We start from the raw sequence: 26,118 nt of genomic DNA, 5'->3' as shown, positions 1-26,118 counted from the left end.
GCCGCACGGCCCTGCCCCTCCTTTCGCCTCCCCCTCCCGGTGCCTCTTTGGACGCGTCCCTCTTCGCTGCTCGGCCGCTGAGCCCGCTGCCGTTGCCCCGGAGACTGGGAAAGACCATTCCGGGCCGCAGGGGGGGAAACTGAGAGGCGAGTTTACAGCAGGGAGGGGGCGAGGGTGGGGGAGGCTGGCTGCTCCAAGGAGGAGGAGGAGGAGGAGGGAGAGGAGCAGGCCCAAGGCCTGGAGGCTGTGCAAATAAATGGGTGGAGGGCAGCAAGGCCAGAAAGGCTAATGCTGGGGGGGGGGGCTGCCTTGGGGGGGGGGATTGCAAGGCCCAAAATCCCCCAGCCACTTCTCCAATGGGAATGCATGCTTGGAAATGCCTTCCTTCCCATGGGGTTGATTCATAGGCCATTTTGTTGGCACTGCAGTTGGGGGATTCTGGGTCTTGTAGTCCATAAACCTTTGAAAGGCTTGAATAGGGGGGTGGGGGGGATTGCAACGCCCAAAATCCCCCAGCCACTTCTCCAATGGGAATGCATGCTTGGAAATACCTTCCTTCCCTTGGGGTTGATAGGCCATTTTGTTGGCACTGCAGTTGGGGGATTCTGGGTCTTGTAGTCCATAAACCTTTGAAAGACTCAGCTGCGGACTGAATGCAATGCTTATGAAAAGCCTAAGAACACAATGGGTTTGGCAAGGGTGTTTTGATTGATTGTGATGGATTATTTTAACATGTTTTAATTGTATTAAGGCAGTGGTTCTCAACCTTCCTAATGCCGCAACCCCTTAATACAGTTCCTCATGATGTGGTGACCCCCAACCATAACATTATTTTCGTTGCTACTTCAGAACTGTAATTTTGCTACTATTATGAATTCTAATGTATATATCTGATATGCAGGATGTATTTTCATGCACTGGACCAAATTTTGCACAAATACCCAATACACCCAAATTTGAATACTGGTGGGATTGAGGGAGATTGATTTTATCATTTGGGAGTTGTAGTTGCTGGGATATATTAGGGTTCACCTACAATCAAAGAGCATTCTGGACTCCACCAATGATGGAATTGAACCAAAGTTGGCACAGAAAACTCCCATGATCAACAGAAAACACTGGAAGGGTTTGGTGGGCATTGACCTTGAGTTTTGGAGTTGTAGTTCACCTACATCCAGAGAGCACTCTGGGCTCAAACAATGATCGATCTGGTCCAAACTTGGCACGGATACTCAATATGCCCAAATGGGAACACTGATGGGGTTTTGGGAAAATAGACTTTGACATTTGGGAGTTGTAGATACTGGGATTTATAGTTCACGTACAATCAAGGAGCGTTCTGAACCCCATCAATGATAGAATTGGGCCAAACTTCCCACACAGAACCCCCATGACCAACAGAAAATACTGTGTTTTCTTATGGTCTTTGGCGACCCCTCTGACACCCCTTTGCGACCCCCTCAGGGGTCCCGACCCCCAGTTTGAGAAACACTGTATTAAGGGATTCTAGTTGCCTGGGTGTTGTGGGTTTTCAGGCCTGTATGCTGTGGGTTTCAATATTTGTATGCTGTGGGTTTTCAACTCTTGCTTTTCAAAAATGTTTTGAGCTGCTTTGCATTTCAATCCAGATAAAAGTGGATAATAATAATAATATAATTACAAAATTATAATATAAAAATTACGAAATCCAGTGTAGAGATCTGGTTTGCTGTGAAATACAGTGGTTTTGTGTCAATAATAACAACAACAACTGGAAAAAGTTTGCCCCAGGCACAGTCAGGCCATTGTATGCTAATCAAGGTGGTCAGTTGAAACATTCACACCTAGCTCCAGCAGACAAGAGTCCTTTGTCCCACCCATGTCATTCCACAGATATATAAACCCTTTTGCCTAGTTCCAACAGACCTCACTACTTCTGAGGATGCTTGCCATAGCTGCAGGCGAAATGTCAGGAGAGAATGCCTCTAGACCAGGGGTCCTCAAACTAAGGCCCGGGGGCTGGATGCAGTCCTTTAAAGTCTTTTACCCGGCCCTCGCTCAGGGTCAACCTTAGTCTGAAATGACTTGAAAGCATACAACAACAACAACAACAATCCTATCTCATCAGCCAAAAGAAGGCCCGCACTTCCCATTATTATTATTATTATTATTATTATTATTATTATTATTATTATTATTAAACTTTATTTGTACCCCGCTAGCATCTCCCGAAGGATTCGATGCGGTTTACACAGGCCGAGGCCTCAACACACAACGCAACAATACAATCTAAACAAATCAAACAATTAAGAACATAATAAAGCAAAATAAACAACAGGCACAATACACTAAACACAATAAAACTGGGCTGGGCCAGAGAATGGGTACAAGATTAAAAGTGCTGATGTGACAGGAGGTGTATATATTTCATTATTGAAATATTAATAAGTTTATATTTGCTAAAATTGTTCTTAATTTTAATTGTTGTATTGTTTTTAAGTGGTTTTGCACCACAAATAAGATATGTGCAGTGTACATAGGAATTAATTCATTTTTTTTTTCAAATTATAATCCGGCCCTCCAACAGTTTGAGGGACTGTGATCTGGCCCTCTGTTTAAAAGGTTTGAGGACCCCTGCTCTAGACCATGGCCATATAGCCTGAAAAAACCTACAACAACCCAGTGATTTCGGCCATGAAAGCCTTCGACAATACATTGAACAACTGGAAAAGCTGACACAAAATAAATATAACGTAAGAATACAATAACCTTTTTTTCTGCAGGCTAAACAGACCCAGCTCTTCAAGACACTCCTCATAGGGCTTGTTCTCCAGACCCTTAATCATTTTTGTCATCTTCTTTGGAGGCTTTTAAACAGAGGCTGGATGTCGGGGATGCTTAATAATAATAATAATAATAATAATAATAATAATAATAATAATAATCCTTTATTTGTACCCTGCTACCATCTCCCGAAGGACTTGGTGTGGCTTACAAGAGGCCGAGCCCAAATACAACAGTAAAAACAACACAACAACAATACAGAAAATAACTCAAAAACAAGGCAATATCATTAACAACACACAATGACGCAATTAAAATCTATGGCAGGGCCAAATGTAACAATTAAAATTTAAAAATGCGATTTTCCTGCTTCTTGGCAGGGGATTGGACTGGATGGCTAACAAGGTCTCTTCCAGCTCTTATGATTCTAATGTTTATCTTTAGTATACTAGTAAAATTACATTAAGGCATCTGTAGGTTAAAGGTTTGTGAATATTTGCATAAAACTAATTTAAGATAAGACTGTCCAATTCTGATTAAAGCATTATTCTAACCTTCAATGTAAATGTGCTTACGTATCCTTCCAATAATAATAGAGTAAAATCATGGAAATGAAATAATAACAGTAGGGTAAACTAATAAATGTAATAATATTTATTTATTTATTTATTTATTTACAGCTTTTTATATTCCGCCCTTCTCACCCTGCAGGGACTCAGGGCGGATTACAGTGTACACATATATGGCAAACATTCAATGCCAATTTTTGATATACAGACATACACAGAGGCTATTTAACCTTTGCTTTCATCGTCCATCTGCGATGCTGATGAAGCACTTCCGCATTCCCCGCATGCTCCCCCGCTGGAATGCTTTGCTGGAGACTTCTTTATGGCCTCATAAATCAGTTAATTTAGCCTCCCCACACTTTAAAGTGGTACCTAATTTTCCTACTTGACAAATGCAGCTGTCTTTCGGGCTGCAAAGGTCGACAACAGGCTACACACAATTGGTTGGAAACCCACTCCAACCCAGGCTGGCTTTGAACTCATGACCTTTTGGTCAGAGTGATCTTAATGCAGATGACACTCAGCCAGCTGCGCTACAATGAAGAGAGAGGAAAAACAGAAAATCTAGGATGAAATTGTCCCTGAATGAAATTCTTCACTTGGGTAGTGGGCACTATGGTGTTTGTGGAGGACATTGGAAGGGCTCTTAGACATGTTTATGGTGTTCTCTTTAACCTGCAAAGTCATTGGAGGAGGACCATTGGTGTCTCCTGAGTAGTGGGAGCTATAGTTACTTGTCAAAGTGGAAACCTGTCTGTGTGGACACCCCATCCACACACATACGTATTTTCATAGATAGATAAGAAATGGACCTGTAATACTAAGATGCATTCCGATTTTAGTCCAACCCCCTACCAAGAAGCAGGAATATTGCATTCAAAGCACCCCTGACAGATGGCCATCCAGCCTCTGTTTAAAAGCTTCCAAAGATGGAGCCTCCACCACACTTCGGGGCAGAGAGTTCCACTGCTGAACGGCTCTCACAGTCAGGAAGTTCTTCCTCATGTTCAGATGGAATCTCCTCTCTTGTAGTTTGAAGCCATTGTTCCTTGTCCTAATCTCCATGGAAGCAGTAAACAAGCTTGCTCCCTCCTCCCTGTGGCTTTCTCTCACATATTTATACATGGCTATCATATCTCCTCTCATCCTTCTCTTCTTCACGCTAAACATGCCAAGCTCCTTAAGCCGCTCCTCATAGGGCTTGTTCTCCAGACCCTTGATCATTTTAGTCGCCCTCCTCTGGCCACATTCCAGCATGTCAATATACTCAAGTATAAGCCGACCCGAAAATCAGCCAAGGCACCTAAATTTACCACAAAAACTGGGAAAACGTATTGCCTCGAGTATAAGCTGAGGGTGGGAAATGCAGCAGCTACTGGTACATTTCAAAATAAAAATAAATACCAATAAATTTACATTAATTGAGGCATCCATAGGTTAAAGGTTTGTGAATATTCACATAAAACTGTAATTTAAGATAAGACTGTTCAACTCTGATTAAATGTGCTGACGTATCCTTTCAATTATAATAAACTAATAAATGTAACAATAATAATAGAGTAAAATAATGGAAATGTAATAATAGTAATAATAAACTAATAAATATAATAATAATAAAGAGTATTATAATAAATGTAATAATAATAAATAGTAAAATAATAAATGTAACAATAACAATAATAAAATGAAATTATAAATGTAATGATAATAGAGTAAAATAATAAATGTAATAATAATAATAACAGAATAGAATAATAAATAACTTTGACTCGAGTATAAGCCTAGGGGGGCTTTTTCAGCCTAAAAAGGGCTGAAAAATTAGATTTATAGTCGAGTATATACAGTAATTAAAGTTTTGGATAGGGAAGGTTTAACACCCCTGTGGTGTTTGTTTTTATGTCTATGCCTATGTTCAGAAGATTTCACCACATGTTGTGTCTCTGTGATAATTGGAATTTAAAATTTGGCTTGTTGTGGAAACAAGGACTGGTAATAAAGCTTCAGTGGAGACACCTTTCTTCCATGAGAAGTCTCCCAGGAGTAGATTTCCCTTCCTAGGGACAGATTTCTCTCAATTCCTATTGTTCTCACCCCTGTTTGTAAGTATGAGTCATTTGTAAATAGGATGTTTATAACTCTGAGACTGCCTGTACTATTACCATTACTGGTATTTTCTACATCCAGTTTAGCATGGACTTCACGCCATTGTCCCACTCCTCAAGCATGTACACTGTCGAAACCTCTGGAACTCTAAACTAATCCTCTTTGCATTTAACGGGGTAGAATGTAATCCATGAAACTCATGTTATAATAAATTCTCTTAGTCTTAAAGGCGACAAGTGATGCTTTGTCCACTTTTTCCAGTATACTGCACAGTTCTTAGTAATTAATCCATCAAGAGATATTGTGTGGTTTCCGAGAAGTATGGCTGTTTCTAGCAGCATTTTCTCTTGATGTTTCACCTTCATTTGTAGCTGGCAACTTCAGAGGATTTGATGGTACCATCAGATCCTCTGTAGATGCCAGCCACAGATACAGGCGAAACACCAGGAGAAAATGCTGTTAGAACATGGCCACACAAGCTGGAAACCACTCAACACCCCAGTGATTCCGACCGTGAAAGCCTTCAACAATATATTAATATATTAATCCGATATATTAATATATTAATCCAATATATTAATATATTAATTATATTAATTATATTAATTAATATATTAATATATTAATCCAATATATTAATCCGAGGTTATTTCTAATTGCCAGTAGCTTATTAAGCCACAGCTCTGGTTTAATAAACTACTAGTGTATACATCAGGCATTGCCCAGGTTTTCTTTCTTCCTTCTTCCCTTGCTTTTCCTCATTCATCTTCCCCTCTCTCTCCTTCCTTCCTTCCTTCCTTCTCTGCTTTCTCTTCTCTCTTTCTTTCTTTCTTTCTTTCTTTCTTTCTTCCCTCCCTCCATCCCTTCTTTCTTCCCTTCTTTCATGTTCTTTCCTTCCCACTCCTTATATCTTTCCCCCTTTACTTCACTAACTTCCTTCCTTCCTTTTTCTTTCTTTCCCCTCCCTCTCTTCGATCTCCCTTTTGTTGTGTTCTTTCTTTCTTCCCTTCCCCTAGCCACCACCAATCTGCTTTGTTCCTTTTCCTTCCCTCAGCCTGGGCCCAAAAAGGCTGGTTCTTTTAGTTCAAACCCTTCCATTATTTTGAGCTATTGTTTTACCTAAAAGCAACAGCTTCCCATGAACCTCTAGATCCTCCAGTGCAAATTTGTGGTCCGCTTCTTCTGATAATTGAGCATAGAATGACTCTGGAGGACCTGTACATTCTCTTTAGGGATCTCTAGGTCCTCCATCACAACTCCGTGGTAGAAGTTGACCATAGAGCCACACTTGAGGACCTAGACATTGTTAGAACATTTTAATGAAATCCGTGAAAAATCAAATCCGTAAACCTGGATGGCTGACTAATCTGAACCCAACAACATACAATTTTGTGATTCTGTGATCGTGGTGGTATAACTCAATGGTATCCTTGAGTCACATTGAAGGACCTAGAGATTCCAAGACATGTATCTTCTATAGGAATTTGCTAGGTCCTTGAATATAGGTCTATAGTTACTTTGAGGTGAAGCATTCCGTACAAGTGCTCGGCAAATTCCTGAAGAGGCCTTTTTCTCTCTCCAGGCATGAATAAGTGAAACTGTGAATATGGGTTGTGTGGGTCTTACTGTACTAATCCAAAGCATGGACATGTTGAGTGACTCTCCCTTTCATGTTTTCTTTGACTCTTGAATCTTTTTTATAGGTAGAAGGACTAAACACGAGTCAGGCTCAGATTCTACATTCAGGATCACTGCGAAAGACAGATCAATTGTGTGTGGGACTCTCCCAGGACCAGTTTGGGCCAAGCGTTGGCAGCAAAAATAACAATGGCAGAAGAATACAAGGGTGCCACATTTGGAGATCTCCAGAGGGATGCAGGGACACAGTATGAAGTGAAGTTAGAGCCACGGGAGTTGAAGGTAGAGCCACATGATGTGAAGGTGGAGCCACATGATGTGAAGGAAGAGCCACATAATGTGAAGGTAGAGCCACGTGATGTGAAGTTAGAGCCACATGGTGTGAAGGTAGAGCCACAGGATCTGGTGGAACCTGAAGTAGAGAGAGGAGTAACAGCCCAAGCTCTTCCAGTCATCCATTTTGGGGGGTTTAAGGAATCCTGGGAGGCGGCTGAAGAAGTGATAGAAGATGGTGAAGAAGAACCAGAGGAAGCGCTAGAAGATGCTGAAGAAGAACCAGAAGAAACGTTAGAAGATGCTGAAGAAGAACCAGAAGAAGCATTAGAAGACACTGAAGAAGAGCTGGCACAAGGCTCTGGAACCCAAGGGCTGGCATTCCAGAGGACTGAAGACACACCTGACTCTGATCTAGAACATGAGCAGCTGCTGAGAAAGAGATCAAGGGACGTCTCACAGGGCGATTCCTCTCCCTATGAAGAAGCATCAGATGTCGAGCTGGAGCCTGGGCAAAGTGGAGAAACCCAACCACTGTCTGAAACTGTAGGGGAAATCCAGCAGCCGGTCAACATCCCTTTGTCCAAGGAGGAGCCAGACTTCATGGAAGTGGTGGAGGAAGATACTCCAGATGAAGGGGGTGCCACCCTAGACATCGAGCGCCAGTGTTTTCGGCAGTTCTGTTACCAGGATGCTGAGGGGCCCCGAGAGGTTTGCGGGATGCTGTGGAAGCTTTGCCGGCGGTGGCTGCAGCCGGAGAAGAAGACGAAGGAGCAGATCCTGGAGCTGGTGATCCTGGAGCAGTTCCTGGCCATCTTGCCCCGCGAAATGCAGAGCTGGGTCCGGGATGGACGCCCAGAGACGTGCTTTCAGGCCATTGGCTTGGCTGAGGCTTTCCTGGCTAAGCAGCAAGGGAACACACCACGAGGCCGACAGGTGAGAGCAAAGGTGTGAGGTTTCTGAAAAATTTGAAGCCATGGGGGCAACCATTTTTGCCTTGCATTTATTGGGGAAAATTGATGATTTTTTTTTTTTGAAAAACAGAAATGCCATTATTAAGTGCCCTCTACCAATTAAACCGTAGGCCCTCCACATTCGCTGGCGTTAAGATTACAGAACCCTCACAAAATTAGGGGGGGAAATCCAAAAATTAAAACCCCTCTATTCTTTGTACCTGAGAGAACACTGTTAGGCGGGTGGGCTTATTAACAAAATACCCTCCTCGTAAATGTGCAGCAGAGTAATTTATACACAAACTTTTCTCACACAAGACTTCTCTCACACTGAGGTTTACCTGACACTCCTCAGGACGATACTAGCTTTGGCCAACTAACTCTAATAGGCTTTGGCCTGCTCACTCTCCTCAGGACGACACTAGATTTGTCCCACTGACTCTAACAGGCTTCAGAGTACTAACTCTTTCAATGCTTGAGTCACACTTTTATAATAAAAAATACCCAGTTAATTTAAAATATTTCTGATAGTCCAAAACACCTGGAGGACCAAAGGTTGGGAACTACTGCGAGTCCAAGTCTCCAAACACAACTCTAAGATCTATAGAATAGTACTAGAGAACCTAGAGATTTCTAAAGAGGTATTTCTCTCAGGTAAAACAAACAGTATTTTTTTAAATTGTGATTTTTCCAATTTTATAGGGATCCTGCGCCCCTAACACCCTGTGGAGGTGGAGGGTCTGCTGTGCTTGTCAGTCGCCAGCCAGTGCTCTGTGACCATTGACCATATTCAGCTTTTATTGAGTTAGAAGTCTACCTTCTTTCAGATTCTCTTCTCCCTTTAAAAATGCCTTTAGATAGGACCTTTAACAAGAGCCATATTATATGTTTTAAGGAAGGAAACAGCAGGGGAAAAACTGTTGACGTCCTGTTGAGGCCACTGTGAGATGCAGTCTTCGTCAGATGCAGGCTTCCTTTGTCCAGAAAATAAGGTCACTCTGATGTAGTCGAGCTTTCTTATCGAGGAAGGCTTATTTAAATGTCCTATATCATGGTTGTTTACAGGACTGAACTGCCAAGTATCATAGATTTATAGGTAACACAATTTAAATAGCTGTTTTTAACTGCATAAAAGTCGCCAGTGCATGATAGTCGCAGAGCCATTTAGGACTGATTCTCCCTTCCCTCTTTCTCTGCTGTGATCCAATATACTCTGACACAACGCATTTTAAAAACTATCAAATTGAGATTTTTTGAAGTCCCACTCATCTCTCCTTTCTTCTTCTTTCAAGGCAAGAAGTCTCTAGTACTTGGATCTTCCCCTCCTGTCTCCAAAGAATTGTATTTCAGGTTTTTCACTTACTTGCCATGGAAAGAGGAGGGAAGAGTAGAGATCCAGAGACCTCAATTTCATGATTTTTAAACTGCTTGGCCTTCAGAGTAAGAAGGAAGAAAGGGAGAATCAGCCCCAAATAGCTCTGAACCAATAGATCAGTGGTTCTCAATCTGGGGTCCCCAGGTGTTTTTGGCGTACAACTCCCAGAAACCCCAGCCACTTTACCAGCTGTTAGAATTTCTGGGAGTTGAAGGCTAAAACGTCTGGGGACCCACAGGTTGAGAACCACTGCAATAGATGGAGCACTTCATTGGAGGCTGAATCATCCCTCCTCCCCTTTTGGAGGTATGGCATTGTATTTTTTCAAAAACCAGAAACTAGAACAGTGGTTCCCAATCTGTGGTCCCCAAGAATGAAAATATGGTCACTGTTGCCTTGAAACTACACAGCAACAAGAGTGACTGGTCTCATGAAACCTAGTTCTGAGGCAACGGGAGGGTAGGGGACGATGACCCATGAAAGATTACTACTACCACCCCAGCTCTAGATTATTAAATATGGTTTTCTGTAGGCGAGCAGATAGTGACTACTGGATGGCATATGTTCTGTATCAGAAACTAGAACTGATGTGGTCTATCTAATGCAATTTTCTGAACCAGCACCCCAAATAACCACATCAAATCTAAAGTTGACCAAAAACTGATTTGTAACCCTTTTGGTACTAATGTTGGAGAGTGGTTCCTGGTCAAAGTGGTCCCTGGTCAAGTAAAGGTTGGGAACTACTGAACTAGATAATCAAAGGCAGATTTTTTTCCGTGTGTAATTGTTGCAACCCTCTTTTGTTAATGAAAAAAGTGTATTTTATGGATTTTCACTCCAGTATGCTATATATGTTATTGACCCGGTAGTGCAAATATCCCCCTGGACTAAGGGGGATATAAATATCCCCCCTGGACTAAGGTCTTCCTCCTGGACTAAGCTTCACACAGGAACACAAGCCCATATATCGCTCTAAACACTGATAAGCATTCCTATATAATGAAGCTTTGTTACACCAGCCTGTAACCAAAATTTTTCGTTAACAGAGCATTGCCAAACACACAACCTATGCTTCTCTTACATATATAAAATGTGAAAAGCAAGTAACTGAATAGCTAATACAGTGATTCGGTACAATGTTCTACAGATGCAATGTGGATATATGTGATAGGTAAAGGTTTCCCTTGACATTAAGTCTAGTCGTGTCAGACTCGGGTTGGTGCTTCATAGACACCTCCTAGGTCACGTTCATAGACACCTCCTGGAGCACCGTTACCTTCCCACCGAAGTGGTACCAATTGATCTACTCACATTTGCATGTTTTTGAACTGCTAGGTTGGCAAGAGCTGGGCTAACAGCGGGAGCTGATCCCACTCCCCTTTTGGTCAGCAAGTTCAGCAGATCAGCAGTTTTAACCCGCTACGCCATGGGGGGGGGGGTCTAATAGCAGAACGTCATATGTAATAGCAGTATATAATTGTACATAACAGAATGTCATCATGCCTCAAAAGAAGCATGGCAAAACTCATGCAAAATATCTTTACAGTATGTCATACTCAATGACTTCTCATCATTCAGGGTCTTAGGATTCTTCTCCAGTCTGTCATGGAGAACCCCAGTACTGTCTGGTAGCCTCTAATCTCAGATGACAGCGACATGTATTTAGGGTGATATAGTCTGAGCAAGTCCAGGAAGAAGAGAAGGCTGAGAGGAGATATGATAGCCATGTATAAATATGTGAGAGGAAGCCACAGGGAGGAGGGAGCAAGCTTGTTTTCTGCTGCCCTGGAGTCTAGGACGTGGAAGAATGGCTTCAAACTACAAGAGAGGAGATTCCATCTGAACATGAGGAAGAACTTCCTGACTGTGAGAGCCGTTTAGCAGTGGAACTCTCTGCCCCTGAGTGTGGTGGAGGCTCCTTCTTTGGAAGCTTTTAAACAGAGGCTGGATGCCCATCTGTCAGGGATGATTTGAATGCAATATTCCTGCTTCTTGGCAGAAAGGGGTTGGACTGGATGATCCATGAGGTCTCTTCCAACTCTTTGATTCTATGATCCTGGGAGAGCTGGTGGTGAAGATAATCTTTTGGCACTACGAACAAATCAAATGCCTGGAATTTTTAGTTCACTTCTCTTCTTCTTGGATTCCTGCTTCAGGTTTTGTGGCCTTTTGGTGACGCATCGGCTGATTCGTCCAAGAAGCTTATGTTGGACTCCATCAACTGGCCGCTTTTCAGAGGCAACAAGGAAGAAGTGGAAAGTCCCAACCTTACATTGCTGGGTAAGGATTCCTACATGAGATGAACTTTGTTCCTTTCAGTACTACCCCAATGATCTCTTGGAGGGTTAAATAGTTGGGAATTATAATCCGACACACTCAGAGGACTCTTGGCTGGGTGAAGCTGCTTCATGGTGACATGGGCAAAGGATGTGAGAGATCGCCAAATCCCTGGTTTCTAAAGAGGTGGTAGTGTTAGTCCAGTGCAGCAGTATAAAAACAAAGGAATTTGAGACATCGTAAAAGCTCACCAATCTATTGTCTCTTGTATTGTCGAAGGCTTTCATGGCCGGAATTACTGGGGTGCTGTGCGGTTTCCGGGTTGTACAAGCCATCCTCTAGGCCAGTGGTTCTCAACCTGTGGGTCCCCAGGTATTTTGACCTACAACTCCCAGAAATCCCAGCCAGTTTACCGGCTGTTAGGATTTCTGAGAGATGAAAGCCAAAACATCTGGGGACCTACAGGTTGAGAGCCACTGCTCTAGGCCATCGGGAGAAAATGCTGCTAGAACATGGCCATGCAGCCTGGAAACTACACAACACCTCTATTGTACAGTAGAGTCCCACTTATCCAACCTTCGCTTATCTGACATTCCGCATTATCCGACGTGCAGAAATTGCAATGAGGCTCCCCTTCCTTCCCTCCCTCCCTCCCTCCTTTCCTCCCTTCCTCCTTTCCTCTCTTCCTTCTCTGGCTCCTGCTCCAGACTCTGCTTCCTTCTTTGCTGTCTCTCTCTTTGGTGCCTTGCATTCAGCCCAGACGAGGTTTCAGGGAAGCCCTGCCGAGGCTGCCCGCTGTCCTGGCTTCTCCACCGGCCTCGCTCTCTGGCGCTCTTGACCCTGGCACCCATCCTCGCCTCACCTCCCTCCCTCCAGCCCTGCCTGCCCCCCTCTCTCGCTAGCTATGGAAATGTTTGCTTTATGGAAGAGGAGGGATAGAAAGAAAGGAAGACAGTGGGCACTGAAGGTCGGAGGCAAGGAATGGGGAGTCACATGCTGGAGAAGCCTTGGCGTGATGTCAAGTGCCCCCACTCCCTCCTGCCTTTGCTCAGGTTTAATAGGTTCTTCCTTAATCCCTCTGTATTATCTGACATTTTTGCTTATCCAACATTCTGGCGGCCCATTTATGGTGGATAAGCGAGACTCTACTGTATCTTCATATTTCATTTATTTATTTATTTGCGGCACTTATATACTGCCCTTCTCAACCCCAAAGGGGACTCAGGATTTTGTGGATTATAATCCACTAGGTCACTAGGTTCAGGGACATGTAGGATCAGGATACATGGTTGGTGAGTGGGTCACAGCGGAACTGGATATAAGACATACTTTCAGTGACAGTTATATATGTTTCACAAGTGCCAACTTCCATTACCATTATTGAAGGCTGGGATTGGCAGCTGGCATCCCTGGACAGCCACTGGGGCACCAGCAACCTGGCAAGGCCCACTGCTACCATCATGGAAAATATCAGTGCCAGTCATGGGAAAAAAAGAGACTTTGGGAAGGAGCCTATACCTCAGAGAATAAAGCTGCCTACATTTCACACACAAGTTCTCAGGCTGAATGCTTGGCATCTCCTGTTCAAATGAAATGGCTGTGTCTCAAGGGCAGCTGCCAAACACTGGTCTTATCTTCTAGTCTCTTTTTTGCCTTTTTATTTTCAGAATTATTGTGAACAGTGCTATACAAAATTATACAAACTTTCAGAAGATTTCCATTTCTCCTTTCTCCCTTCCCCGGGAGCAGTTTACAAATTTTGCTGTGTTGATTACGATTGTTCGGTCACGAGGATAATCTTGTTTAATTCCTTATATTTATCTTTCCCCTTTATTCTGTAAATTAAGCCTTTCCGTTTTGCCTCCCATGGCTTTCTGATTTGGCCCATCCTATAGTAACTTTTCATTTAGCTAATGCAGTCTTGGAGGAGGTAGCCTGCTAAATATTTATACCATGTTTTTGTGTCCCATTTCTTTTGGTCCTTCCAGCCTAAAGCGACTGAGGGTTTAATTGCATCTAACATGTAATTTATTTATACCTCCCATTCTTTAGATTCCCCTTTAGATCGCCTTCAATTTTCTGGAGGAAAAATTGTATCTTGTTTCAATCTATTTTTATCCCTAATAGTTCCTCTATTTCCTTCTTAATTATTTTATGGAACTTTTTCACAATCCCACCACATATGAGTGTAAGTTCTGGTTTTCCCACAGTTGTGCCAACATTGTTCTGGGGAGGTTCTGGTTATTTATCTTGTAATTGGGAGGGGGAGCAGCCTTTCTAAAACTACACCTCCTTCAATTAAGAGTTCAGGTCAGGGAAGACTCCGCTTGCGGCAGCCGTTCCCAACCTGATGCACATAATGTGGAAATGATTCATTATAAATACTTGGGCGTGCTCCAAGCCTTCCTTTCTCCCTGGCGAAGGGAAGTTCTGCACTGTAAGGGTTCTCTCCTTAATCCAGCAGGTGATGGGAGGCCGTTTTGGAAGGAGAAGGACCTACCAGTAGATGCTAGTGGTATTGAAACCCCTTGGATGCTTCCAGGAAAATCAGAAGAAACCGTTTCCCAGAATCCCAATAAAGGAGAAAGTTCAGAGAGCCAGCAAAAACCTTGTCCCAGTAGCAAAAAAGCTGAAGCTATTCAATTTCATCCTGCTTCAGTAGAGAATCCATTCACATGCTGGGACTGTGGGGAGAGCTTCCCCGGCATTGATGTCCTGATGGAACACCAGAGTATCCACACAGGAGTGAAACCTTTCAACTGCTCGAAGTGCGGGAAGAGCTTCAATCAGCGATCCCTTCTTGTGAGCCATGAAAAAACCCACACGCAGGAGAACCCCTTTACTTGCGCTGAGTGCGGTCAGAGTTTCAGCAGAAAAGCAGGGCTCATGTCTCATCAAAAGGTACACACAGGAGTGAAGCCCCATCAGTGCAAAGAATGTGGGAAGGGCTTCAATGAGTATTCCATCCTTGTGGCCCATGAAAAAACCCACGCGGAAGAGAAGAAGCCTTTTCCTTGCGCCGAGTGCGGTCAGGGTTTCACTGAGAAAGCGGAGCTTGTGTCTCACCAGAAGAGACACAAAGGGCAGAAACCTCATCAATGCAAAGAATGTGGGAAGGGTTTCAACGAGCCGTCCTTTCTTGAGGCCCATGAAAAAACCCATCTGGAAGAGCCAAAGGTGTTTACTTGCACCGACTGTGGTCAGGGTTTCAGTCGGAAAGCGGGGCTGGTGTGCCACCAGAAGATACACATGAAACAAAAGCCCCATCAATGCGAAGAATGTGGCCAAAGTTTCATCCAAAGGTATGACCTTGTTCGGCATACCAGAATCCACACAGGCGAGAAGCCGCACAAATGCCCTGACTGTGGAAAGGGCTTCCGGAACATGTCTGCTTTCCACGTTCACCGCCGGATCCATACAGAAGAGAAACCATACCCTTGCTCAACCTGTGGCAAGACTTTCCGTCACCGCACGAATGTTATTGTACACGAGAGGATCCACACCGGTGAGAAGCCATACAAGTGTGAGGATTGTTCAAAGAGCTTTGGGGATTCGTCATCCCTCCGGAAGCACCAGAGGTCCCACACGGGAGAGAGGCCGTATGTCTGTCCTGAGTGCGGGAAGACTTTTTCGCAGAATGCAGGCTTGGTCCAGCATGAGAAGATCCACACAGGGGAGAAGCCCTTCCAGTGTGCCCTCTGTCCCAAACGTTTCCGGGACAAATCTGGAATCGTATCTCACCAGAGAACCCACACGAAGGAGACGCCCTTTCAGTGCATGATCTGTTTCAAAAGCTTTGGCCACCGCTCCAACCTCATCAAACATGAAAGAACCCACTCTGCAATGAAAAGTTTCATTGCAGAGACCCAATAATTTTCAGAAACCCAATAATTCTCTGCATGACAATGAAAGTGAAAATGGAAGTTTGCCTTCATTGGACTAACAGAACCCTGCAATTTGGTTGTATGACCAGTTAAGGGGACTATCAAGTGTCATTACTTCTGATGATATCCACGGTGGTTTAACATCATATATTATGGACAGGAACAAAACTATAAACTCTGTTAATTATATTGCAAGAAATATTGATCACTGTGTTGTCGAAGATTTTCATGACCGGAATCACTGGGTTGCTGTGAGTTTTCTGGGCTGTATGGCTATGTTACAGAAGCATTCTCTCCTGATGTTTCGCCCACATCTACAGCAGGCATCCTCAGAGCTTGTGAGGTCTGTTGGAAACGAGGAAAGTGAGGTATATCTGTGGAATGTCTAAGGTGTGCTTGAGGCAAGTGTGGAGGTTGCAATTGGCCACCTTGATTAACATTCATTGGCCTTGCCTTTGATACGGCCAATAGGCTAATCAATAAAACATACTTACCCATTGACCTTGCAGCTTCAAAACCTGGCTGTTTCCTGCCTGGGGGAATCCTTTGTTGGGAGGTGTTAGCTGACCCTGATTATTTCCTGTCTGGAATTCCTCTATTTTTTGAGTGTTGCTCTTTATTTACTGTCCCTATTTGAGAGTTTTTCAAATAGTGGTAGCCAGATTTTGTTCATTTTCAAGATTTCCTCCTTTCTGTTGAAATTGTCCACACGCTTTTGGATTTCAATGCCTTTTCTGTGTAGTCTGGTTGTCAGAGTTGCCCAGCATTTCTGTGATCTCCAAATAATGCGCTGTGTCCAGATGGGTTCATCAAGTGCTCTGCGATGGCCGACTTCTCAGGGGAATCCTTTGTTGGGAGGTGTTAGCTGACCCTGATTATTTCCTGTCTGGAAGACCTTTTGAGTGTTGCTCTTTATTTACTGTCCTGATTTGAGAGTTTTTCAAATAGCGGTAGCCAGATTTTGTTCATTTTCAAGATTTCCTCCTTTCTGTTGAAATTGTCCACACGCTTGTGGATTTCAATGCCTTTTCTGTGTAGTCTGGTTGTCAGAGTTGCCCAGCATTTCTGTGTTTCCCAAATAATGCGCTGTGTCCAGGTGGGTTCATCAAGTGCTCTGCAATGGCCGACTTCTCAGGTTGAATCAGTCTGCAGTGCCTGTCATGTTCCTTGTTTCGTGTTTGGGCATTGCTGCATTTGGTGGTCCCTATGGAGACTTTGTGGGCTTAAGAACAAAAGACCCTCCTCAAAAATGGACAGCAGAGCAACTCAGCAGCAGCGTCGTGACCCAGCACCAATAGCCCAAAGTGACAAAAGGAACAAAAGCACACAGACCAATGTTTACTCTTCCATAGAAGGCTTCTCTTTGTAGTAAAATAATATAGTTGCACTATTTACAATAGCAAGGTCTCAACAATACGAATAAACAAATACATAGCAGCTTTATACACACAGCAGCCTTTATACTGGAGCTGCCTCACCTGAGGCTTCTCTCATACAGAAGTTTACCTCACACTGACTGAGGAGTTCCCTCACTGAGGCAAACTAACACTAACAGGCTTCGGTGTACTCAGTCTCCTCAGAGCAATGCTAGCTTTGGCCCACTAACTCTTTCAGTGTTTGGTTCCCACATTTGACATCAAAAATACACAGTTAATATTTAATATTTCTGACAAACTAGTCCACAGCTGCACGGTATATGGTAGACTCCTCTAGAGGTGAGAGGATCCCTCTTGTCGTTTACTGAATGTAGCATGTTATTGGACAAAATCTGGCTACCAGTATTTTAAAAAAACCCTCTAAAATCAGGACAGTAAATAAAGAGGAACACTCAAAAAGCAGAGGAATTCCAGGCATGAATCAATCAGGGTCAGCTAATACCTCCCAACAAAGGATTCCCCCAAGCAGGAAGCAGCCAGGCTTTGAATCTGCAAGGCAATCCAATTCTAATCAAGGTGGCCATTTGCAACATTCACACTTGCCTCAAGCAGCCAGGAAATTATTCCACAGATATACAAACCCCACTTGCCTAGTTTCCTTTTTTTTATTGTTTTATTGGTTTTTCCCACTCCCACCCTCCCCTCCTTGTACATGCCATTTATACATCAAACTACAGAAGTTACATTTGAAATATCAGTCTCAGTCTTAATTTTTCTACTCCACATCTTAACACATTCTCTAAATAATTCCTAACTGGTTCCCACATCCTCTTGGTTATTGTAACCTTTTCCATTTTATCTATATTATTCCATTTGCAATTTGTTCACTTGCCTAGTTTCCAACAGACCTCACAACCTCTGAGGATGCCTGCCATAGATGTGGGCGCAACATCAGGAGAGAATGCTTCTGGAACATGGCCAATACAGCCTGGAAAACTCACAGCAACCCAATATTGATCACGTTAGGATTAATATGATTGAGAATATTTTTACCCTGTGTGTCCCCTTCCATCGATTATTTTACTATTTCATTACTATTTGTTCTGTTTTATGTAAACCTCATAGCGAATCAGGCCATTTATGATGGATGCAAACCATGAAATGTAGTTATGATGAGAGTATGACTTTCGAAAACGGACTCTGATAATGTTTAATGTATTGAAGGTCATTTAAAAAAAAACCCAGTGACCTGTTATGACCTTCTTGCAGCATTTCTTGGTAAGATATTGCTGTTTTGAACCCTCCAGAATTCAATTCACAATGTTTATGTTACCTAAGGAGCCAATCTTAAGATGGCCGCCAGCTGCTACAGAATGGAACCGAGTGACCAAAAAGCCTGGTTCTAGAATGAAGCTGCTACCACCTAAGTGTGGCTATCCAGTTTTTGTTTTTTTCATGTCAGGAACGACATGTTTTACCATCCTGTGTGAGGCTCCTCTCATGTCCCCACATGGGAAGCTGGAGCTGACAGACGGGAGCTCACCCCGCTCCCCGGATTCAAACCACCAACCTTTTGGTCAGCAGTCCCACCGGCACAAGGGTTTTTAACCCATTGCGCAATAGGAAAGGTTAACTGAATGAGGCACCATCCAGTGATACTAAGAGAATGGTGCGAGCGGCATTGAAGTAAGATGTGGAGGATCCACCAAAACTTAGTGCTGCCCTCAACAACTTCCTTACCTTGGCAAGTATTAGTACCCAAGTCCCCGGCGGACACCCAGATCCATCAATGCTCACTTTCCATGGTATGCACTGGCATTGCAAAATCAAGGTTTGCTTTTTGGGTGGTTTTTTTTAAAAAAATCAAAAGTATGGATGATTGAATCCATGGACATGGAGGGTCAACTGCAACTGACCACTTATGCAGGGGATTGCTCCCCTACTAGCTTTTGAATGGAGAGATTCCCTTTACCTGCTCTTTTCCTCCAACCTTGCCTTTGCCTCAAGATATGTATTTTTTATTAAACGTTTTGCCTTCAGCTTGCTGCTTTTTTTTTTTTTTTTACATCTAGGCTTTAGAATGTACATTAAGGAACAGCTTATAGTGATTTAGTATCAGCTTTGTAGAAGCTTCTTCGTTGCATCCTTTTAGATTGTATCCTTGTTTTATTCTTCTTTCCTCCACATTTAATAAAGTCTTTTTCTCATTTGGATATTGGAATCGACTGTCTGTTCATGACATCTTTCGTCTGCTCACGCACCCAGATTTCACACTGTTGAATAAGAGATTTATACCTGGTCTCTTACCTGAGGATCTCAGGGCAAAGCACCAAGCCATAGCACAATGGTTTTCAACCTGTGGGCCCCCAGGTGTTTTGGTCTACAGCTCCCAGAAATCCCAGCCAATTTACCAGCTGTTAAGCTTTTTGGGAATTGAAGGCCAAAACATCTGGGGATCCACAGGTTAAAAACCACTGTTCTACATTCAACCTCTGGCAGAAGCTGGTCAACCTCTCGTGCAGTGGTTCTCAACCTGGGATCCCCAGATGTTTTTGCCCTACAAATCCCAGAAATCCTAACAGCTGGTAAACTGGCTGGGATTTCTGGGAGTTGTAGGCCAAAAACATCTGGGGACCCAAGGTTGAGAACCACTGCTCTAGTGGAAGCTGACCACTGAGTCACCTTGGAGGACCTAGAGCAGTGTTTCTCAACCTGGGGGTCGGGACCCCAAGGGGGTGTCAGAGGGGTCACCAAAGACTATCAGAAAACACAGCATTTGTTGGTCATGGGGGTTATGTATGCTAAGATTGGTTCAATTCCATCGCTGGTGGGGTTCAAGTTGCTCTTTGATTGTAGGTGAACTATAAATCCCAGCAGCTCCAACTCCCAAATGTCAAGGTCTATTTTCTCCAAACTCTACCAGTGTTCACATTTAGGCATATTGAGTATTCGTGCCAAGTTTGGTCCAGATCCATCATTGTTTCAGTCCACCGTACTCTCTGGATGTAGGTGAACTACAAATCCAAAACTCAAGGTCAATGCCCACCAAACCCTTCAAGTATTTTCTGTTAGTCATGGGAGTTCTGTGTGGGAACTTTGGCCCAATACTATTGCTGGTGGAGTTCAGAATGTTCTCTGATTGTAGGTTAACTATAAATCCCAGCAACTACAACTCCCAAATGACAAACAATCCCCTGCCAACCCCACCAGTATTCAAATTTGGGCATATCGGGTATTTGTGCCAAATTTGTTCCAGTGAATTAAAATCCATCCTGCATCTCAGATATTTACATTACAACTCATAAGAGTAGTAATGTAACTCTAATATAACTCTAATTTTGAGTTATGAAGCAGCAATGAAAATAATGTTGTGGTTGGGGGTCACCACAATACGAGGAACTGTATTAAGGGGTCGCAGCATTGGGAAGGTTGAGAAACACTGCTCTAGCGGAAGCTGACTATTGAGTCACCTTGGAGGACCTAGAGATTTCTATAGAGGTGTTCTCACAAGTTTTAAGCAATGAATTTCCCCCCACTTTTGCAGGGGTACTGTGCCCCGATCTCAGCAAAAATAGAAGGCCTACTATACTCTGGATTATTCTTCAGCCTTTCTGCAGACCACATGGAAGTTGCTCATGATTAAACCGCATTGAGTCGCCTGTTAAGGGCTGAAAAATGCGGCATAGAAATAAAGCAAATAAATAAATAAATAAATAAATGATATACAATAGTTCAAGAACCTCTGAGTTAATGCTGAATCAACAGACTGCACTCTATATGTGACACCCTTGAAGCAGGTTGCTTCTAAAGCCCCTTCTACACTGCCATATAATCCAGATTATCAAAGCAGATAATCCACATCTGCTTTGGACTGGATTATATGAGTCTACGCCAGGGGTCCTCAAACTAAAGCCCGAGGGCCGGGGGTCATTTACCCAGCCCTCGCTTAGTGTCAACCTAAGTCTGAAACAACTTGAAAGCACACAACAACAACAACAACAATCCTATCTCATCAGCCAAAAGCAGGCCCACACTTCCTATTGAAATACTTATAAGTTTATATTTGTTAAAAATTGTTCTTCATTTTAATTACTGTATTCTTTTAAGGTGTTTTTTTGCACTACAAATAAGATATGTGCAGTGTGCATAAGAATTAGTTCATTTTTTTCAAATTATAATCTGGCCCTTCAGCAGTTTGAGAGACTGTGACCTGGCCCTCTGTTTAAAAAGTTTGAGGACCCCTGGTCTATGTTGTCATATAACCCAGTTCAAAGCAGATAATCTGGATTTTATATGGCATTGTAGATGGGGTCTTAGTCACGAGAGAGAGCTGTCAAGACGTAGGAACCATATGCTGCTATGTTGAAAGGAACTTCACCGGTTGGCAATATGCTTTCAAGTGCACATTTAAGATGTTGGGGATGATATTTAGAGCCCTAAAATAGGACAAGGCTTCAGTGCTTAAAGGAACAGCTACCCCTATACATACCCAGTTGAGCCAAAAAGCCCTCTTCTGTGATCACAGAAGAGGGCTTTTTGGCATAATTAGGTATGAATAAGGGTAGCGGTTCCTTTAAGCACTTCATTTCAGGGAGACACATTAAGATACATCATCCTCTGTGGCACTGATTGTGGAATGCCTTCTCCTCTGAGTCACCTTCACCTTCACCTTGGATTTCTTAAAACCTGGTTCTTCAACCAAACTTTTCTGCCCCAGCAATCATGGCTCGATTATCACTTACCTAATTGTGGATTTCTGTATTCTGTTTGAACTTTGCTGTGTAATATTTATGCTGTAAGTGTTCATGGAAAAATTAGAAAAAAATTAGAAGAACCAGTGGCTTCCATATGGGAAAATAATGTCACTGTCATCACAAAGGAACTTAAAATGAATGCCTGGGAAAGTAGGTAAAGGTAATGGTTTTCCCCTGATATTAAGTCCAGCCGTGTCTGACTCTGGGGGGTTGGTGCTCATCTCCATTTCTAAGCCAAAGAGCTGGCATTGTCCATAGACACCTCCAAGGTCATGTGGCCGGCATGACTGCATGGAGCACCGTTACTACCGCCCCTCATTTCTCAGGACCAACCAGAACTTGGAGTTACTTTTTGAACTACAGAACCCTTTAGTCATTATGGCTCTTCCCTGGTGAGATTGGGAATTGCAGCCCCTTTTTCTGACATGATTAAGCATTGTGCAGGAGGTTGTAGATGAATTGATCCCATGCCCTAGAGAAGAACCAGAGCTGCATTGTACTCACTGTCCTGTTCAGTGTTGTAACCCAAGCAATCTGTTATTATTTTGATGCACGTGAAAGAAAAATACACCTTTCCCCATCCCAAACAATAAAAGCACAGGTTCAGTAACAACTTTCTGCCCCTTCTAATGTCATTAGGCAGCTGCTTCATGGTGCCTAATGCCAGATCCAGCCTTGAAAAGAATCACATACGCTCAAGATGAATTATTTATTTATTTATTTATTTGCAGCATTTATATCCTGCCCTTCTCACCCCGAAAGTGACTCAGGGCGGCTTACATAATTTGCATTATTCCATGTTCAAACAACAACAACAACAATTAAAAGTAATTAAACAATTTTAAACAACATTAAAACAACATACGACTATTGTGCATAGATCCATCAATCCAACTGTATTTCACAGATAATTATGCTGGGCCAAATTCTTGCTCTAAGAGCCAAATTTTCACAAAATGACAGGAAGAAAGGGGCCAATCGAATCCCACTAGGGAGGACGTTCCACAGCTAAGGAGCCACCACTGAGAAGGCTCTATCTCATCCCCAACAGTTGCGCCTGCGAAAGTGGTGGGACCGAGAGCAAGGCCTCCCCAGAAGATCAAAGGATATTTCAGAAGAGGGATTATTGGAGCGTTAGAATTGACACTGATTATTGAAACAGAGTTCTCTTCGCTGGTAACAATTTTAAAAGTGTACTGTTTAAAATTACAATGAGTTTTACTGGATATTGATGGCATCCTTCCCCCATCCACCCTGTTATTATTGCAATATTGCAAATTATCCTATTTAAATACAAGGTAGTATAACTTTTAGTATAAGCTCTGTATCTTTTTGGACAAGATTGGATGCCATGTGTGCGTGCGTGTAGAGATGGAACTTGTCTCCACTATTTGCACCCAGAGAGTAGGAGATAAAACTAATATAAGATCTGATGTAGTTGAACCTAGTTTAATAGCAGGTGAAGTAAAACACTTAAGCAATTATGGCTGTTTTTTTTTCTTTTCGTTGTAATCCAACCTAAAACCTTCTTTCCTTTTGGCAAATTGAAATCCAGCTCTGTAAGGATTCTCTCCCTTAATCCAGCAGGTGATGGGAGGTCGTTTTGGAAGGAGAAGAATCTGCCAGTAAGTTCTAGTGCGTTTGAAGTCCCTTGGATCCTGCCAGGAAAACGGAAAGAGCCCATCTTCCAGAATCTTAACAAAGGCGAAGCTTCTGCAAGTCAGCCAAAGCCTTATCCCAGTAGCAAAGTAGTTGAAACCATTCGTTTTCACCCAGCTTCTGTGGAGAATCCGTACACATGCTGGGATTGCGGGGAGGCCTTCACCGGCATCGATGCCCTAGTGGCACACCAGAGTACCCACACAGGAGTGAAACCTTTCAATTGTGCGGAGTGCGGGAAGAGCTTCATTCAGCGATCTCTTCTTGTGGCGCATGAAAAAACCCACACGCAAGACAAACCCTTTGTTTGCGCCGAGTGTGGTCAGAGCTTCAGCAAGAAAGCAGGGCTCGTGTCCCACCAGAAGATACACACTGGAGAGAAGCCCCATCAGTGCCAAGAGTGTGGGCAAAGCTTCCTCCACAGGTACGATCTCGTTCGGCACCTGAGGATCCACACTGGTGAGAAGCCACACAAATGTCCCGACTGTGGGAGGGGCTTCCGAAACATGTCGGCTTTTCATGTTCACCGGCGGATCCATACAGAAGAGCGGCCATACCCCTGCTCGGCTTGCGGGAAGACTTTCCGTCACCGCACTAACTTGATTGTACACGAGAGAATCCACACAGGTGAGAAGCCATACAAATGCCAGGACTGTACCAAGAGCTTCAGCGACACGTCATCCCTACGGAAGCACCGGCGGTCCCACACGGGAGAGAGGCCCTATGTCTGCCCCGAGTGCGGGAAGACTTTTTCGCAGAACGCCGGCCTAGTTCAACACAAGAAGATCCACACAGGGGAGAAGCCCTTCCAATGTGCCTTCTGTCCCAAATGCTTCCGGGGCAAATCTGCCATCGTTGCCCACCTGAGGACCCACACAAAGGAGACGCCGTACGAGTGCCGGATCTGCCAAAAATGCTTCGGCCACCGCTCCAACCTCATCAAACATGAAAGAATCCACTCTAAGCCGAAGAAGTCAAGCGTAGTCAATAATGTAGTCAAAGCATGGCTTGGAAATTGAATATCCTTGTGCATGAGAATGAAACCAATGAAAGATAAAATGAAATATGCTTCCTATTCCACTTTTAACAGAACCCAGCAGTTCTGTTCTCCTACCAGTGAGATGAACTATATCCACTACTATTGCTTCTGATTACTTCCACAGTGGTAAGACCACATTTATTCATAGCTGAAAGAAAATTGTATACTCTGTCATAGTTCCATTGGAAGGTGTGTCGATCATATGAAGACCAATATGACCAAGCATCTTGTTATAACATTTATGCCCTCTTCCCTCTTTTTTTATTCTTATTATTCCATTAGATTTTTTCAAAAAGACTTCTTTTTGTGTTGTAAGCGAATCAGCTTTGGGAATTGCACCCAACCCATTATGTCTGAATGCAAATAATTCAGTGTGATCGTTTTGTTTCTGACTGATAAAGGCTGACCCTGTGTTGGTGATCAACCTACACAAGACTCTTGCTCATACATAAGATTCTGCTCCTTTGTATGGTGGGACGTTTGCCATCATGGATTCTTCGTTACGAAAAACACAGTGCCCACATTGCCTTTGAGGTGGACTTCAGTGGATGTTCACCTGCCACGGAACTATATCCTATTTTGATATGTGGTTGCTGATGTTTGTATGCGGTTACTTTGGGAAGGGTTAATCAAAACACAGAGTGCATTCAAACTAAAACATGGAGTGGACCCTTTATCCCACTGACATGGAAACCACCTACTTTGGGAAGGGGGTAACTGGCCATGGGGCAGGCAAGTGTAGCTGCCTATGGCACCAGGGAAGGAGACAGTGGGGTTTAATATGATGAGGGCTCCCCCCAAATGTAGCCTTGCATAGCTTCTTGTCTTGGCAAGGGTGAGTATCCCATCACCTTTTTGTACTTGAGACGAACACTTGAGAGATCAGATGCCTTCCATCTGTCAACTTCCCCTTCCTCTTCGCACTTACTACAAAATAATGTGATTTTTTTTTTACTTTTTTGCCTTCTGCTTCATCTTCTTGGAGACCTATGCCTTAGGATGTAAGTTAAGGAACTTACCTAATAGTCACTCTGTATCAATTATGTAAAAGGAAATTTTTCATTTATATATTGTACTTTTGCTTTATTTCTCTTTCCTCCAAGTTTAATAAAATCTTTCTAAATTGGAGATTGGATTCAGTTACTTCAAGAACCCTAGGAGTTTCCCTCCATGGCTATAGTTACTGTAGTTCACTTATTATTAAAATATTTATAAGGTAAAGTTTAAGGTTTCCCTTGACATTAAGTCTAGTCATGTCCAACTCTGGAGGGTGGTGTTAATTTCCCTTTCTAAGCTGAAGAGCTGGCGTTGTCCGTAGACACCTCCAATGTCATGTGGCCAGCATGACTGCATGGAGCGCCATTACTTTCCCGCCAAAGCCGTACCTATTGATCTTCTCACATTTATGTTTTCAAACTGATAGGCTGGCAGAAGCTGGGCCAAAGAGTAGGAGCT

The 26,118-nt window shown here is 43.2% G+C and overlaps 1 protein-coding gene across 1 annotated transcript; it reads left to right on the top strand.

The window, feature by feature from the left end:
• Positions 1-2: 2 nt before the first annotated feature.
• Positions 3-25,791, top strand: LOC132765886 (zinc finger protein 585A-like). Its single transcript, XM_067464739.1, has 5 exons — positions 3-146; positions 7,139-8,282; positions 11,831-11,954; positions 14,413-15,822; positions 23,553-25,791. Exons 2-5 carry the CDS (start codon positions 7,263-7,265, stop codon positions 24,641-24,643), a joined length of 3,645 nt encoding a protein of 1,214 aa, XP_067320840.1. The 5' UTR covers positions 3-146; positions 7,139-7,262; the 3' UTR covers positions 24,644-25,791.
• Positions 25,792-26,118: the final 327 nt, after the last annotated feature.

Source organism: Anolis sagrei, chromosome 2 (assembly GCF_037176765.1).
Source record: "Anolis sagrei isolate rAnoSag1 chromosome 2, rAnoSag1.mat, whole genome shotgun sequence".
NCBI lineage: Eukaryota > Metazoa > Chordata > Lepidosauria > Squamata > Dactyloidae > Anolis > Anolis sagrei.
Note: the sequence above shows the minus strand (reverse complement) of the source record. Positions and strands in the feature narration are given on the sequence as shown.